Source organism: Pan troglodytes, chromosome 1 (genome assembly GCF_028858775.2).
Source record: "Pan troglodytes isolate AG18354 chromosome 1, NHGRI_mPanTro3-v2.0_pri, whole genome shotgun sequence".
Taxonomy (NCBI): Eukaryota; Metazoa; Chordata; class Mammalia; order Primates; family Hominidae; genus Pan; species Pan troglodytes.
Window position 1 is genome coordinate 183,687,502 of NC_072398.2, and position 17,267 is coordinate 183,704,768.

The 17,267-nt window shown below is 40.3% G+C and overlaps 1 protein-coding gene across 24 annotated transcripts in view; it reads left to right on the forward strand.

Annotated features, from left to right (window-relative positions):
* The window catches only part of STIL (STIL centriolar assembly protein), a 64,837-nt gene extending 48,128 nt beyond the window's left edge, over positions 1 to 16,709 (forward strand). For 7 of the 24 annotated variants that reach the window (XM_009457103.5, XM_016962697.4, XM_063780786.1 and 4 more), the window contains 3 exons: positions 3,682 to 3,895; positions 6,266 to 6,516; positions 14,918 to 16,709. In XM_009457103.5, the coding sequence (XP_009455378.1) occupies positions 3,682 to 3,895; positions 6,266 to 6,516; positions 14,918 to 15,704 (1,252 nt within the window). In that variant the 3' untranslated portion in view covers positions 15,705 to 16,709. The remainder of the gene's footprint in view (positions 1 to 3,681; positions 3,896 to 6,265; positions 6,517 to 14,917) is intronic. The other 17 variants (XM_009457132.5, XM_009457159.5, XM_063780798.1 and 14 more) reach the window with 3 other exon arrangements.
* The last annotated feature ends 558 nt before the right edge of the window (positions 16,710 to 17,267 follow it).

Sequence of the window (17,267 nt, forward strand, 5' to 3'; positions counted from 1 at the left end):
AGACCATTCTAATTGTTTCGTGGAGAACTGAAGGATGTTAAGAGTAGAAGTTAAGATACTAACTGATTAATAAACTAAAGACCAAGTGAGATGAAGATGTCTTGGACTTGTGGAATTCGTGGAAGGGATCAGGTGTAGGATAAATTTTGAAGGTAAAAGAAAAATGTAGGTATAAAACATCCCAGGATAATAGCACATGAAACAGTTTAAAGAGGTTAATTTGAAATTCAAGACCAGGCTAGGCAAAATAGTGAGACCCTGTCTCTATAAAAAAATATTTTAACTTAGCTGGGTGTGGTGGTATGTGCCTGTAGTAGTTCCACCTACTCAGGAGGCTGAAACAGGAGGATCGCTTGAGACCAGAAGTTTGAGGTTGCAGTGATCTATGATAAGTGCCATTGTACTCTGGCTTCAATAACAGAGTGAGACTCCATTTCTAAAAATAAAAAAAGGTGAACTGGTAAGGTGACATGGGGCAGGCAGTGGATTACTTTTTAGAAATTAATAAGCCTTGTGATATTTGACATTTTAAATCATTGTGATTACAGTAATGGTTAAGACAATAAACATGTCCCTTAGAAAACTACAGAGAAACATCTCCTTTTAGTATAGTATATGTTTTAATCATATGATTCAATTAAGCGCTCATTGTGTGTGCCACAGTATACAGAAAAGCTCTTTTGTGTATGTTAGATTGAGTTCCTGCAGGGTAAGGATCATAGTAATTTCCATATTTTTAGAATTTGCTGGGCTTGGTGGCTCATGCCTGTAATCTTAGCACTTTGGGAGGCCAAAGTGAACCGATTGCTTGTGCTAAGGTATTTGAGACCAGCCTGGGTAACATGGCGAAACCCTGTCTCTACCAAAATTACAAAAATTAGCCCTTGGTCCCAGCTGTTCGGGAGGCTAAGGTGGGAGGATCGCTGGAGCCTGGGAAGTTGAGTCTGCAGTGAGCTGTGATCACGCCACTGCACTCCAGCCTGGGTGACAGAGAGAGACTGTTTCTTTTTTTTTTTTTTTTTTTTGAGACAGTCTTGCTCTGTCATCCAGGTTGGAGTGCAGTGGCGCGATCTCAGCTCACTGCACCCTCCGCCTCCCGGGTACAAGCAGTTCTCCTACCTCAGCCTGCCAAGTAGCTAGGATTACAGGCACCTGCCACCACGCCCAGCTAAGTTTTGTATTTTTAGTAGAGACGGGGTTTCTCCATGTTGGCCAGGCTGGTCTCCAACTCCTGACCTCAGATGATCTGCCCGCCTCAGCCTCCCAAAGTGCTGGGATTACAGGTGTGAGTCACCATGCCCGGCCAACTCTGTTTCAAAAAAAGTAATTAAAAAAAACTACAGTTTGACCCAGTGTCTGGTTCCCCATGGGGTGAGCCCCAAAGTCGGTCTGCAGTTTATTTGGAATAATTATAGAAACTGAGGACAAAGAGGAGCAAACCATGGGATCTTTATTCTCCTTAACTCTGTAAACTGCAGACTACTTTCTAGAATAATGGGGGTTTTCAGATTGGAATTTTAAAAAATACCCAATCTTGTGGGTTTTTTTTTTTTTTTTTTTGAGATGGAGTATTGCTCTGTTGCTCAGGCTGGAGTGTAGTGGTGTGATCTTGGTTCACTGCAACCTCCACCTCCTGGGTTCCGGAGATCCTTCTGCCTCAGCCTCTCAAGTAGCTGGGATTACAAGTGTACGCCACCACACCCAGCTAATTTTTGTATTTTTAGTGAAGATGGTGTTTCACCGTGTTGGCCAGGCTGGTCTCGAACTCCTGACCTCAAGTGATGTGCTTGTCTCGGCCTCCCAAAGTGCTGGGATTACAGATGTGAGCCACCATGCCCTTGTTCTGGCTTTTTTTTTTTTTTTAACTTTAGAAACAGATCTGAGTTAATTGATAGAATGAAGTTAATTGCTTTTTCAGAGCAATTAATTAACTGTCGATCCCAACACATAACTAGATGTAAATCTAATCTTTGCTCAGCATTGATTTGGGTTGTTGATTTGGATTAAATACTTTCTCCAGTGTTGTCTATGATGGTTTTGGCGCTTCTCTGGGATCCTTCTCGCACTTTTGGTCTGATTCGTGCTCTGGTTCCCACTGCTGAGTATTCATAGATGACACGCAACTCCAGGGCTTCCATCCCCCTTAGATGTCTTGTTGGATCAGTGTTTCTGATGTTGAAGTAGTCTGTGAAAGATAAATTTATTTGCCTTGCAGCTTAACTGGTTATTGATTACTTTTTCCCAGCAGTGAGTAGTGGTATGTAGTATTTATAGAGACTTTCTTTTAAAATGACCCATATTTTTCTTTAGAAGCTGTGCTTTGGGCATACCTAATAATACTTGGCATATTAGAAGCATTTTAAAATTTTTTATTTAATCTTAAATCTTTTGTTGAGATTTGACATTTTTATTTATTCCTTTTTCTTCCCCCTAAAGAGCGTAGACATTTATTTATTTATTTTGGCTTATAAACAACAGAAATTTGTTTCTCATTGTTCTGAGGACTGGAAACTCCAAGATTGAGGCACCAGCAGATGTAATGTTTTGTGAGGACCCATTTCCTGGTTCATAGTTGATGGCTCTTCCTTGTGTCCTCACGTGGTGAAAGGAGCTATCTAGCTCTTGGTGTTATTTTATTAAGGACCCTTGTAAACTTTAATGATTTGGGTTTGTTCTCTTTCAGTTTTAGTTTTTGCTTCCTAGGTTAGACATCAAGACAGATATTTTTAAATCCTTGAGGCCAGGTGCAGTGGCTCATGCCTGTAATCCCAGCACTTGGGGAGGCTGAGGCGGGCAGATCACCTGAGGTCAGGAGTTCAAGACCAGCCTGGCCAACATGGTGAAACCCCATCTCTACCAAAAATACAGAAACTATCTGAGCATGGTGGTGCATGCCTGTAATCCCAGCTACTCAGGAGGCTGAGGCAGGAGAATCGCTTGAACCCAGGAGGCAGAGGTTACAGTCAGCCGAGATGACGCCACTACATTCCAGCCTGGGTGACATGGTGAGACTCTGTCTCAAAAAAAAAAAAAAAAAAAAAAAAACCCAAAACTTGGAATGAACAAATAACATATCTAAAATATTTAAATGCTCTAAAAATTTCCATTGCCATCAAGTTCAGGAGAAATCAACAGCTTGTTTTCCAGGCTTCAAAGAAAGTTGTCTTAAATATAAGTAACACAAGTTAAAAGGTACCATGGTTTAGTTTATATGCAGCCTGTTAAAACGAGGTGTTTTTGTTTTTGTTTCTTATAGAAACAGGGTCTTGCTCTGATGCCTAGGCTGAGTGCAGTGGTACAATCATAGCTCACTGCAGCCTTGAATTCCTGGGCTAAGTGATCCTCTTGCTCAGCCTCCTGAGCAGCTAGGATTACAGGTGCATGGTGTCACACCCAGCTAATTAAAACAAACTTTTTGTGGAGATGGGGTCTCGCTATATTCCCCAGTCTGATCTTGAACTTCTTACCTCAAACTTCTCTTGCCTTGCTCTCCCAAAACACAGATTACAGGCATGAGCCACTGCACCTGGCTAAGATGGGGTGTTTATGTAGCATCATCACTAAGAGCTAAAAATACAAACCAGGTGCTGCTTGAGTCTTAACCCTTTATTCTAAAGTTACTACATTTCAATTATATGTTAAAGGTACCTCAATGACTAACACATTATATATCCTTCTCAGCAGCTCTTCTCTAGTTGTGAGAAAAGAACCTGATGTACCTGTGTTCTTTCCAAGTGGCCAGCTGGCAGAAAGTGTAAGCATGTGTTTACAGACTGGACCAACAGGGGGTGCCAGTAACAATTCTGAAACATCAGGGGAACCAAAAATTGAGCATGTAATGCAACCCTTGCTTCATCAACCATCAGATAACCAGAAAATTTACCAGGATTTATTGGTAAGAAAATGTAGAGCATTTCATCTTTTTGAGAAGGTTATTTAGTATAGGATATAGTAGTTAAGCTTTTCCTAGGTTTAAACTGATTGAGACCTTAAGATAAAAAGATTTTTGTCTAATTAACAATGTAATTTTTCTTTTAGCTTTTCATAAATTATAACTTAAATTCACTAATTTACCGTAAACATACTTAAGTACTTAGAAAAACACAGCTTTATTTTTAAAGTATAAATATTGATATTATGTCTAATTCAAACCAAAATTAGTATTAGAAAATAAGCAAGAGTTTCTCGGAAATTTGAAAATTGGAAAGTAGTGGGATATTTATGATAATATTTGCTGATTTTAGTTCAGGTAAGCCAATGTTTATTAAATACTTAGCTTAGTCTAAGACGGTAGGCTAAGTGAAATCGATAATATAAAGGTGAATATGACACTCTGTGCCCTTGAGAGCCTAGGGGAAACAACAGCACATGCAGACTAGTAACAATTATAAGACAGGCTGTTGAGGAGTAGTAGTGTAAAGCAAAGAGAACACAGAATAAAGGGATAATTCTGGTTGGAGGAACTAGTATTATAAAACTTAAAATGTGATCTGGGACTTAAAGGATAGAGAAACCCTGACTGTCACTTTCATCCAAATTGTAGAACATTTGATTTGTCCATTTGCGAGAAGGCAACATACTTCACAGGGCCCTATGTATTCATCAATGAACACATATTTGTTATTTGCTTGCTAGGTCCTAGGCTGGTGCTAGCAGCTTGTATGCTCAGGGAATGAAATATGCAGAAATAGTATCACAGGTCATTCTTACTTTGAGAAAGTGAGAAGAAAAGGAGCCTAACTGTGAATATCATAAAGGCCTAATTTATAACTGAAACATTATCGCTTTGCAAACAAAAGCATTATTTAAAACTTGTTTATAAAAAATTTAGCATAAGTCCTCGAAAATACTTGGAGAATTACTCAAAAGATTTTTTTTTTCTTTTTGAGACAGGGTCTCTGTCACCCAGGCTAGAGTGCAGTGACATGATCTCAGCTCACTATAACCTCTGCCTCCCGGGTTCAAGCGATTCTTGTGCCTCAGCCTTCCAAGTAGCTGGGACTACAGGCACCTGCCACCATGCCTGGCTAATTTTTTTTTTTTTTTTTTTTTTTTTTTTTTGAGACAGAGTCTCACTGTGTTTCTGTTGCCCAGGCTGGAATGCGGTGACATGATCTCAGCTTACTGCAGCTTCTGCCTCCCAGGTTCAAGTGATTCTCCTGCACCAGCCTTTCAAGTAGCTGGGACCACAGGTGCACGCCACCACACCTGGCTAATTTTTGTATTTTTAGCAGAGATGGGGTTTCACCATGTTAGCCAGGCTGGTCTTGAACTCCTGGCCTCAAGTGATCTGCCCGCCTTGGCCTCCCAAAGTGCTGGGATTACAGGTTTGAGCCACACGCCTGTACTCAAATGATTTTTAAATACATTGGTTTTTATTTTTATTTGTTTATTTTCTATTTTATTTATTTTTTTTTTTAGACAGAGTCTCACTCTGTCACCCAGGCTGGAGTACAGTGGCGCCATCTCAGCTCTCTGCAACCTGGGCCTTCTGGGTTCAAGTGATTCTCATGCCTCAGCCTCCCAAATAGCTGGGACCACAGGCACGTGCCACCACACCCGGCTAATTTTTGTGTTTTTATTAGAGACAGGGTTTCACCATGTTGGCTAGGCTGGTCTTGAATTCCTGACCTAAAGTGATCCGCCCACCTTGGCCTCCCAAAGTGCTGGGATTACAGGTGTGAGCCACCACGCCCAGCCTATGTTGGTTTTTAAGTGAATGAAGTCTGAACAAGCATTCTGTTTTCTCTAGGGTCCGATGAAATTGTTCATTAGGATGTGCTTCTATAAAAACTTCATAATACCTGCAAATAATACCATAATACCTGCCTACTTGATACTTTGTGGAATTTGACAAGATACTGATTTTCCCTGGCCTTGTTGTATCATTAAGGTCTTACTGTAAAATTGTTTTTTAACTTTTTTTAATTTTAATTTTTTTAGAGACAGAGTCTCACTTTGTCACGCAGGATATAGTGGCACAATCACGGCTAACTGCAGCCTCAGCCTCGTGGCTCAAGTGGTCCTCCTACTTCAGCCTCCTAAGTAGCTGGAACTACAGGCGTGTGCCACCATGCCCAGCTAATTTTTAGTTTTTTGTAGAGACAGGATCTTGCTGTGTTGCCCAGGGTCTTAAACTCCTGGGCTCAAGCGATCTTCCTGCCTCGGCTTCCCAAAGTGCTGGGATTATAGGTGTGAACCACCACACCCAGCCCTAACATTGTTAATAGTGATTTTTCAAAAAAATTTTTTTTCTTTTTGTCAGGGTCAAGTAAACCACCTATTAAATAGTTCCTCCAAGGAAACTGAGCAGCCGTCTACCAAAGCAGTAATTATCAGTCATGAATGCACCAGAACCCAAAATGTTTACCATAGAAAGAAAAAAACACATCATTCAAGACTGGTGGACAAAGATTGTGTCCTTAATGCAACTCTTAAGCAACTAAGAAGCCTTGGAGTAAAAATTGATTCTCCCACTAAAGTGAAGAAAAATGCCCATAACGTGGATCACGCCAGGTAACTTTTAAAATTTTGTTTTAAAGGGTGAATAAATTTTATTTTTAAAAAATTTTTATTTATTTTTGCCCATCATTGGCTAGATGAATAAATTTTAGATGTATTGTGGCAATCTCATCAGAAAAGTTACGTTTGTGCCTCAGTTGAGTTGATTCACGATTTATTCAGGGCCTACCATATGCATGATGAATAAGAGATTCTTCATTTTAGCGGGAGAGAGGGTTACATACATAAGTAATTTGAGAGATATTGTGGGATGACTCCTGGCTGGATAGGCCAACAAAATACTTTAGGAGTCTTGAGGAAAGAGAAAGGAGTTTTGCTTGGTAGCATCTGAAAAGTCTTTCTGGAGGTGATAAGGTCTGTGCCAGCTACTGGATGTACAGTTACACAGTCGTGCCATCTAAAAAGCAAAAATATTTCTTTTTTCTGGGAATGTGCCCAACTGGTCATGTCCTTCTGTTCAGATTCCTTTCTACCAAAGATGACCTCAGCACATAACTTATTAAAAAGAAAATAAAGTCTGGAGATTATATTATTAAGGCTAGCATATTTTCTGTTAATTATTTTTTGTTTTCTAATTTAAAAAGTAATAAAAATTCATGGTTTTAAAAAACAATACAGAAGAGAGTATACGATAAAATGCAAAAGCCACAACTCCCCACATTCCTGCCTGACTCTTCCAAAGTTACTTCTCTTAGGCCAGGCGCCGTGGCTCACGCCTGTAATCCCAGCACTTTGCAGGGCTGAGGCAGGTGAATCATGAGGTCAGGAGTTCAAGACCAGCCTGGCCAAGATGGTAAAACCCCGTCTCTACTAAAAATACAAAAATTAGCTGGGTGCGGTGGCGGGCGCCTGTAATCCCAGCTACTTGGGAGGCTGAGGCAAGAGAATCGCCTGAACCCGGGGAGGCAGAGGTCGCAGTGAGCCGAGATAGCGCCACTGCACTCTATCTAGCCTGGACGACAGAGCAAGACTCAGTCAAAAAAAAAAAAAAAAAAAGGCCGGGCGCGGTACCTCACGCCTGTAATCCCAGCACTTTGGGAAGCCGAGGTGGGCGGATCACGAGGTCGAGATCAAGACCATTCTGGCTAACACGGTGAAACCCCGTCTCTACTAAAAATACAAAAAATTAGCCGAGCGTGGTGGCGGGCGCCTGTAGTCCCAGCTACTCAGGAGGCTGAGGCACGAGAATGGTGTGAACCCGGGAGGCGGAGCTTGCAGTGAGCCGAGATTGCGCCACTGCACTCCAGCTTGGATAGCAGAGCAAGACTGTCTCAAAAAAAAAAAAAAAAAAAAACAAAGTTACTTCTCTTAACCATTTCTTCATTTCTTTTGTATTCTAGAAATGTTCCATGCATGTTCAAGTATATGTGTATGTGATAAGCTTTGTGATTTGATTTTTTGTTGTTGTTGCTGTTGTTTTAATTTTGAGACAGTCTCGCTGTGTCACCCAGGCTGGAGTGCAGTGGCATGATCACAGCTCACTGCAGCCTCAACCTCCTGGACTCAAGTGATCCTCCCATCTCAGCCTTTTGAGTAGCTGGCACTACAGGCATGCACCAGTACTTGGCTAATTTTTTATTCTTTGCAGAGATGGTGTCTTGATATGTTGCCCAGTCTGGTCTCAGACAAACTCTTAGACTCAAGCAATCTTCCCACCTTGGCCTCCCAAAGTGCTAGGATTACAGCCGTGAGCCACTGCACCTGGCCTGTTTTTTTGTTTTAAACATGATATTATAATATCTTGGATACTTTTCCTTATAGGGATATACAGTTCTTTCTCATGTATTTAAACAGCTGCATAATATTCTTTTGTACCCTTGTACTAGAATATATTGAACCCCAGTGCTCTATTAATGGACCTTTAGGCCAGATCTCTTATTTGTTATTTCAAGCAATCCTAAGTGAACATCATTCTACAGGTACAAGTATCTTTGTAGGATAAATTCCTAGATAGGCAGGATCAAAGAGTATGTGCATTCAAAGTCTTAGTAGATGCTACCATTGCTCACCAAATAGTTGTACCAGTTTATATTCCTACCAATAGTGTAAAAGAGTGAGGCTAGCATTTTTGAGTTTTTTATCCATGTTGCAAGATAGAGGCTATGTATCCTAACCCTTCCCCTCTTGTCAGAACTGAGAACCAACTTGTCACGTTAGTTGTGGTTTCTTACTATTTTAAATGTTGCTATGATGATCTTTTGCAAATATTGCTTTTCAGTTTTAGGATTATTTCCTTAGAATAGAATCTCGGAAATGGAAAGACTAAGGTAAAATGATACAAAAATTTTAAAGCTGTTGCTAAGTTGCTTTCTGAAAGAGTAAGTATTATTACCAGCTACACATATACATGTGTGCCAGCTACCATTTCACCAATACATTCACTTCAACAAATACTTACTGAGTTTCTATGAGCCAGCCTATAAGAGATATCGTAATACACAAGATAACCTGATAAAGAAAGACATCTTTGTTCTCATAGAGTTTACAGTTCAGTGGGGAAGACACAGATAGTCAATATCTTTTATGCCTGCTATGAAATGGAAGGATAGGGAATGCCATGGAATCACATAGGAAAGGTAGCTAACTTAATTTATAAAGGAAAGGAAAAAGGAAAGGTAGCTAACTTTAGGAGTATTTCATACTGTGTTGTAATTACTCTACATCAAAATGGCCCCTTTTAAAGATCTGTACTAATTAAGACCAAAAATATCTTAAAGTTTTGAAAGTTATATTTTATTATTGATGCAATATCTGTATATTTAAAACTTTTTTTTAGTTTTTAAAAATAGGATCTTGCTCTGTCACCCAGGCCTGTCACCCAGGCTGGAGTACAATGGTACAGTCATAATTTATGTAACCTCAAACTCCTGGGCTGAAGCCAATCCTCCTGCCTCAGCTTTTTGAGTAGCTGGGACCACAGGCGTGTGCCATCATCTCTATGTCATTTTGATTAAATAGGAAACTGTACTGCAATAGTTTCTCCAACATAAGAGTCAAATTTAGTTTCCCTGTTATCTTAGGCTACGTCTGGAATATCCTCCCAGCCTATCTGAGGCCTACCTGATTAATTCGCATTGTTTCAGTTTGACTTAAACTTAGTTTTTTAGTATAATGTCCTACCATTCTCTACCAAGTTCCAGCCTACTTGCCATTGGCATTTGCAAGATTCCTTGATGTTACTTTTATCTGAGGTGCTCTTTTTTTTACCTTTCTGCTTGCCAAAATCCTTCTTATCCTTCAAAGCTGAATTCAAATGTCACCTCTTTGGTCAGTTTCCTGGACCTCTCAGAGTGTATTGATGTTTTGTACTCTTTTTTTCTTTTTCTTTTTTTTTTTTTTTTTTTTTGAGACGGAGTTTCTTTCTTATTGCCCAGGCTGGAGTGCAGTGGCATGATCTCGGCTCACCATAACCTTCGCCTCCCGGATTCAAGTGATTTCTCCTGCCTCAGCCTTCCTGAGTAGCTGGGATTACAGGCATGCGCCACCATGCCCGGCTAATTTTGTACTTTTAGTAGAGACAGGGTTTCTCCATGTTAGTCAGGCTGGTCTCGAACTCCCAACCTCAGATGATCCACCTGCCTCGGCCTCCCAAAGTGCTGGGATTACAGGCGTGAGCCACCATGCCTGGCCGATGTTTTCTACTCTTAAAATACCTTGTTCTCAGTAAATTGTAACATGTACTTATGACACATTTTCAGCAAGATTTTTTTTTTTTTTTGAGATGGAGTCTCGCTCTGTCGCCCAGGCTGGAGTGCAGTGGCATGATCTTGGCTCACTGCAACCTCCGCCCCCTGGGTTCAAGCAATTCTTCTGCCTCCGCCTCCCGAGTAGCTGGGACTACAGGTGCGCACCACCACGCCCAGCTAATTTTTGTGTTTTTAGTAGAGACGGGGTTTCACTATATTGGCCAGGCTAGTCTCAAACTCCTGACCTTGTGATCTGCCAGTCTCGGCCTCCCAAAGTGCTGGGATTGCAGGCATGAGCCACCGCGTCCAGCGAAGATTTTATATAGTTCTAAATCCTCATTGCCTCTACCACTAACTTAGTGGGCCTTCAATGAGTCATTTGCTGAATGAACGACATTCCTCCTACTCAGGTCGTCACCGACGCTTACAGTGAAGGTTCATTTTTAGTGTCTTTGTAGTATTTACTGTCAGTATTTATAATCTTATATTGTTATCTTTTTAACATGTGTAGGTATAATATAACTGATACACTAAAAGTTTATAAGGCTGTTGTTTAGAATGTAAGACACATTTTTCTATAGAAACAGTGTTACAGATTATAGGTTGAATATTCTAGGAAACTAATCCTTATAATCCATGCTGTTCCTCTAGCTCTGTAAATCAGCTGTCTTTTATCATTGTGTCTATGTGAAAACTCATTTCATGTTCCAATTCTGGACTCCAGGAGCACATCATTCCACCAGAAGAGTGGCTAAGGCAGGGGAAGGAAGACCTGCTTTCTATTTTCCTGTTAATAGAATGCCGCAGAGATTAAGAGAGTCTAAAGGCAGGAAGGCAGGGAAAAAGGGTGCCAGACAAACCTAGAAATTGTGCAGGAAATGGAGATTGTGGGTTCGAGGTCTGGAAGCAACCTCTACATATTCCCAATTGGAGTGACTTTTTGAATTCAAAACCTGTCTCAAGTAGTCTCTCTAGTTGCTTCTTTACCTTGCTTCCTGGCTATCTGCTTAGTAGTTGAAAAACTGTGTAGGATAAGTAGTAGATAACTAATCTGGATTCAAATAGGATCATGAATCAAAGTTGACTTTTTTTTTTTTTTTTTTTTGAGAGACAGGGTCTCGCTCTGTTGCCCAGGCTGCAGTGCAGTGGCACAATCATGGCTCAACTGCAGCCTCAATCTCCTGGGCTCAAGTGATCCTCCCACCTTAGCTTCCTGAGTAGCTGGGACTACAGGTGTGCAGCAGCACACCCAGCTTATTTTTATTTGTAGAGATGGGGGTCTTGATTGTCATCTGAGTTGGAATAATTTTAGAGCTTCCCATAAATTGTTGACATGTGGCTAACTCAAATTTATTCATGGACTTTCATCATTCCTTGTGGCTGCACATCTAATGAGATTTTAACATAGGCATATATTTGTGCTCAGGCTTTTAGGATTTGATTAGTGGAATGGGTTCCTTTTTGCTTTTCGTCTTAATTACCCTAGTGTTTATATGCTTTGGTTTCTGAGTATTATTGATTTGTTTTTTTAGCAATGTGGTCTCTATTTTGCCTAGGGTGGCCCCTTGAATGCCTGGGCTTAAGCAATCCTCCTGCCTCAGGCTCCTGAGAAGCTAGGACTACAGGTGTGCATACCACTGTGCCTGTCTTGATTTGTTTTGCTATTAAAGTAATGATATCTCATTGCCCCTAGCCCACCCTCCAAATTGAAATTGGCTAGCTTGTGTTAGGCATTGAAACTTGAATAGCCTTCTAAACTGATATTGACTACTTAATGGATCTTTTAACCATTCTATAAAAGAAGCCCTAGTTAAAATTAGAGGCTGGGCATGGTGTCTCATGCCCGTTATCCCAGCACTTTGGGAGGCCAAGATGGGAGGATCACTGGAGCTCAGGAGTTCAAGACCAGCCTGAACAACATAGTGAGACCCCATCTTTACAAAAAGAAAAATTTTTGATTAGCTGGGCATGGTGGCATGCACCTGTAGTCTCAGCTACTTGGGAGGCTGAGGTAGGAGGGTCACTTGAGTCTGGGAGGTCGATGCCATGGTGAGCCATGATTGCGCCACTGCACTCCAGCCTTAGTGGCAGAGTGAGACCTTGTCTCAAAAAAAAAAAAAAAAAAAACCAAATTAGACCTGCTTTCTTTAAATATTTAACATTTTGAATTAGTAGTTTTTCTTTGCTTTTATCAAATTATTTACATTAACATTATCTATAGACTGAGGAAATAGGCAAAGTAGAAAAAGACTTCCAAAAGTATTGTCACTATGAATAAAAGAATAATGTCTGGATAAATTAGTAGTATCTCTTTCATCTTATTAAAATAGTCTTCAAAGCATTAAATGCCAAGAAGGTTAAGGGAGAATTTCAAGGTTGTAAAGACCAGCATTATTGAGCACACTGTTCCATTGTTTGGTGATGGCATCACTGGTTTCAGAGAATTTTTTTTTTTTTTTTTTTTGAGACAGAGTCTCACTCTGTCGCCTAGGCTGGAGTGCAGTGACGCAATCTCGGCTCACTGCAACCTCCGCCTCCCGTGTTCAACCGATTCTCCTGTCTCAGCCTACAGAGTAGCTGGGATTACAGGCACCCGCCACCACGCCCAGCTAATTTTTTTGTATTTTTAGTAGAGACGGGGTTTTGCCATGTTGGCCAGGTTGGTCTCAAACTCCTGACCTCAGGTGATCTGCCCACCTCGGCCTCCCAAAGTGCTGGGATTACAGGCGGGAGCCACCATGCCTGGCCTGGTTTCAGGGATTATTAATGGTTGGAAATAGTTTTTTGCAAATTTCAGGTGCTTATAAGAATGAAAATATATAATGGTTGGTTGATTTTTGTGGGTCTGTGAATGCAAGCAGTGGCTAGCACATATAAAACAGCTGAATTTCTTCATGGGATGATGTAGAAAGCCATAGCATATTTGACTAGAATATAATGTTCACCACAACAAATAGTGCACAAAGGACTCTGATAGAAAAAATCCAAGTTACTGAATATAGTACAGTAAAACAGTGGTTGCAGAGCCCCAGAGAGTAAGGCAGTCATGGATTATCTCAGCTTGCTATGTACTATTTAGCTTGGAAAAATTAGCTCAAATCTCTATTCCTCAGTTTTCTCAACTGATAATAAATATAACAATAGTACCTACTACTTTTATTCATTCAACAAGTACTTACTGAGTGCCTACTATGTGTCCAGGCATCGAGGATACTGCAGTGGGGGCCAGGAGAACAGACAAAACTCTGCCCTTATTGGCTTTCATGAGGGTGCTAGACAATAAATAAGAATCGAGCATTGATTGAATATGTGGATGTGTGTATTCAATGTATAGACAGCGGTAAGTGCTAAAAAGAAAACAAAAAAGTAGGGGAAAGGGAATGTAAGATGTTGAAATGGAGAATAAGATAGAAATATTCCATAGAGAATACCTCCCTGACAAAGGTTACTGTAAGGAATGTATATGAATAATGCATGTAAAGCATTAATAGAGTACCTGGCATATATAATGACTCAGTAATTAGCAGGCTGGGTACAGTGGCTCACGCCTGTAATCCCAACACTTTTGGGAATTCGAGGAGGGAGGCTCACTTTACCTCAGGAGTTTGAGAGCAGCCTGAGTCTGTAATTGTGCCAACATTAGCAAATGACATGCAGTTGCCACTGCACTCTAGACTGGGCAACAGAGCAAGACCCTGTCTCCAAAAAAAAAAAATTAGCAGCTATTTATTATATATGTGATATTAAGGAAAAGGTAAGTCAGTTGACTTAACACTAATCAAAGTAAGTTGAAGATTATAACTAATGAAAAAAGTATTCGTGTGTGTGTGTGTGTGTGTGTGTGTGTTTGTGTGTAAGCCCATATCCAGAAACTGGTTGATGTTTTTTATTAATTGCAAATGGAATCTCTTCAAATATGAACAATTTAATTTTCTGAGCTACTTACTAAAGCTTGTACTGTTATATAATCAAATGTGTTTTGCGTTTGATTTTATTTTTATGTTTTACTTTACATTAAACATTAGCTGATCTCTTGTGCTGTTTGGGCTAATAGTCATAAATTAAATGACTCATAGCTATGTTGATGACTTTTATATTTGGGGCCTTGTATTTGTTCTTAAAACCATGACTGATATACAGATTTAGGAAAATTAATTTGTATTCCACTTTAAACCTGTAAATCTTGGATTACCTTCTAGGCTATTATTTGTATCCCTTTTTTTATTTTTTCTTTATTTTTTATTTTTTAAGAGACAGGGTCTTGTTCTGTTGCCCAGGCTGGAGTGCAGTGGCACAATCATGGCTCACTGTAACTTTGAACTCTTGAGCTCAAGCAATCCTCCTGCCTCAGCCTCTTGAGTAGTTGGGACTATAAATGTGCACCACCATGCCTGGCCAATTTTAAAATTTTTTTGTAGAGACAAGATCTTGCTATATTGCCTAGGCTGATCTTGAACTCCTGGCTTCAAGCAATCCTCCCACCTCAGTGTCCCAATCTGCTGGGATTGGAGGCTTGGGCCACTATACCCAGCCCGTATGTATCCTTTGTGTATCTGGATCATCAAGACTTAGATGTCTGAGTAGTTAGATAAAAGGACCATGAACTTAAAGCTGAAGATCTTTTGTTGCTTGTATAGAATGGAACACATTGAGAACTATGTATTACTTAGAATATGGTAAATGATGGCTTACTACTTTGTGTCTTTCAGTGTGTTGGCATGCATCAGCCCAGAAGCAGTGATCTCTGGATTAAACTGCATGTCATTTGCTAATGTTGGCATGAGTGGCTTAAGCCCCAATGGTGTGGATTTGAGCATGGAGGCAAATGCTATAGCTCTGAAATATTTAAATGAAAATCAGCTGTCACAACTGTCTGTCACTCGATCAAACCAAAATAATTGTGACCCATTCAGCCTTCTCCATATTAATACAGACAGAAGCACAGTGGGGCTTAGTTTAATTTCACCAAACAACATGTCATTTGCAACCAAAAAATATATGAAGAGATACGGACTCCTACAAAGCAGTGACAATAGTGAAGATGAAGAGGAACCTCCCGACAATGCAGATAGCAAGAGTGAACATTTATTGAATCAGAACCTTAGGTCCATACCTGAACAGCTTGGTGGTCAGAAAGAGCCTTCTAAGAATGACCATGAAATAATTAATTGTTCTAACTGTGAATCTGTGGGGACCAACGCAGATACGCCAGTATTGAGAAATATTACAAATGAAGTTTTGCAGACAAAAGCAAAACAGCAGTTGACTGAAAAGCCAGCTTTCTTAGTAAAGAACCTTAAACCAAGTCCTGCAGTGAACCTTCGAACCGGGAAAGCAGAGTTCACTCAACATCCTGAGAAAGAAAATGAAGGGGACGTTGCAATTTTTCCTGAAAGTTTGCAACCTTCTGAAATGCTAAAGCAGATGAATAGCATGAATTCAGTAGGCACCTTCTTAGATGTAAAACGTCTCAGACAGTTACCAAAATTATTTTAACCTTTTAACTCCCTGCCCTTTTAATACAGGGACAGGATGTCTCCTGAAGATACTTAGGGAAAACAGAGAGCCTTGTGGTAGTTTTGGGATTTCCTGATCATTCTGGAGTCAGTCTGTTTATTGGTAGCAGCCAATTGGGAAGAGTGACTTCTGTGAGATGGCTGGCTGGTGATAGGACTAAGTTCTCATTGTTCAAATAGAGCTGTTCAACATCACTGAAACCTTTAAGAAAAGCCCTGAGATCAGTTATTCCTACAAATTTAAGTAGTAGACAGATACTATCCAGCTCTAAGTCTCAACTGCTCTTTTATACTGTACTTTTTTTTTTTTTGAGATGGAGTTTTGCTCTTGTAACCCAGGCTGGAGTGCAATGGCAGGATCTCGGCTCACTGCAACCTCTGCCTCCTGGGTTCAAGCGATTTTCCTGCTTCATCTTCCCGGGTAGCTGGGATTACAGGCATGTGCCACCATGCCTGGCTAATTTTGTATTTTTAGTAGAGACGGGTTTCTCCATGTTGATCAGGCTGGTCTCAAACTCCCGACCTCAGGTGATCCGCCCGCCTCGGCCTCCTAAAGTGCTGGGATTACAGGCGTGAGCCACTGCGCCAGCTATACTGTATATTTTAAGAAGTTCCAGCATGTTGCATCTCTGCATTTATCCTATATCATTAAAAGAACATAAGTTATCATGGTGTTGGGTAAATTAGCAAAATCAACCCTTCCTAAGTTTAGGGGAAAAGTTATTTTTAAAAACAACTTACTAAAAACTTACACTCTTTTATACAACAGTGTATTTCCTCTTAATTAGGATGCATGTTGATTAAACTCGAGATACAGCTTTTTGCAGTATGGTGGGTTGGTTTTGGTGTAACATCTTCAACATGTCGCACTGGCTATCAAAGAATAAGAAAATTATTGAGTATGAGTGTTTTATAAACTTTCTGAGTTTTTCAGATGTCTTAATATTTTTTAATAGAACTTAATAAAATGTCTAGATTGACTATTTTCCTTTGTTGTCTGTTATAGTTTATTCTCCACTTTTTAAAAAAGTCTTAGACTGCCCCCAAATTACAAAAATAATACAGAAAGTTCCCGTATACCCTTCTTCCAGTGTCCTCCAGTGATAATATCTTACATAAGCATAGTAAATGAGCAAAACCAAGCAATTGACATTGGCTATAATGCTAATAACTGAACCACAGACCTATCAGGTTTCACAAGTGTTTACATGCACTCATTTATTTACTTTTTGGTATATAGCTTTATGAAATTTTATCTTTTTTTTCTTCTTCGAGATGGAGTCTTGCTCTGTTGCCCAGGATGGAGTACAGTGGCGTGATCTTGGCACACGGCATCTTCTGTCTCCTGGGTTCAAGTGATTCTTGTGCCTCAGCCTCCCGAGTAGCTTGGATTACAGGCATACACCACCACGCCTGGCTAATTTTTGTAGTTTTAGTAGAGATGGGGTTTCACCTTGTTGGCCAGGCTGGTCTCAAACTCCTGATCTCAAGTAATCTGCCCACTCTGCCTCCCAAAGTTCTGGGATTACAGGCATGAGCCACC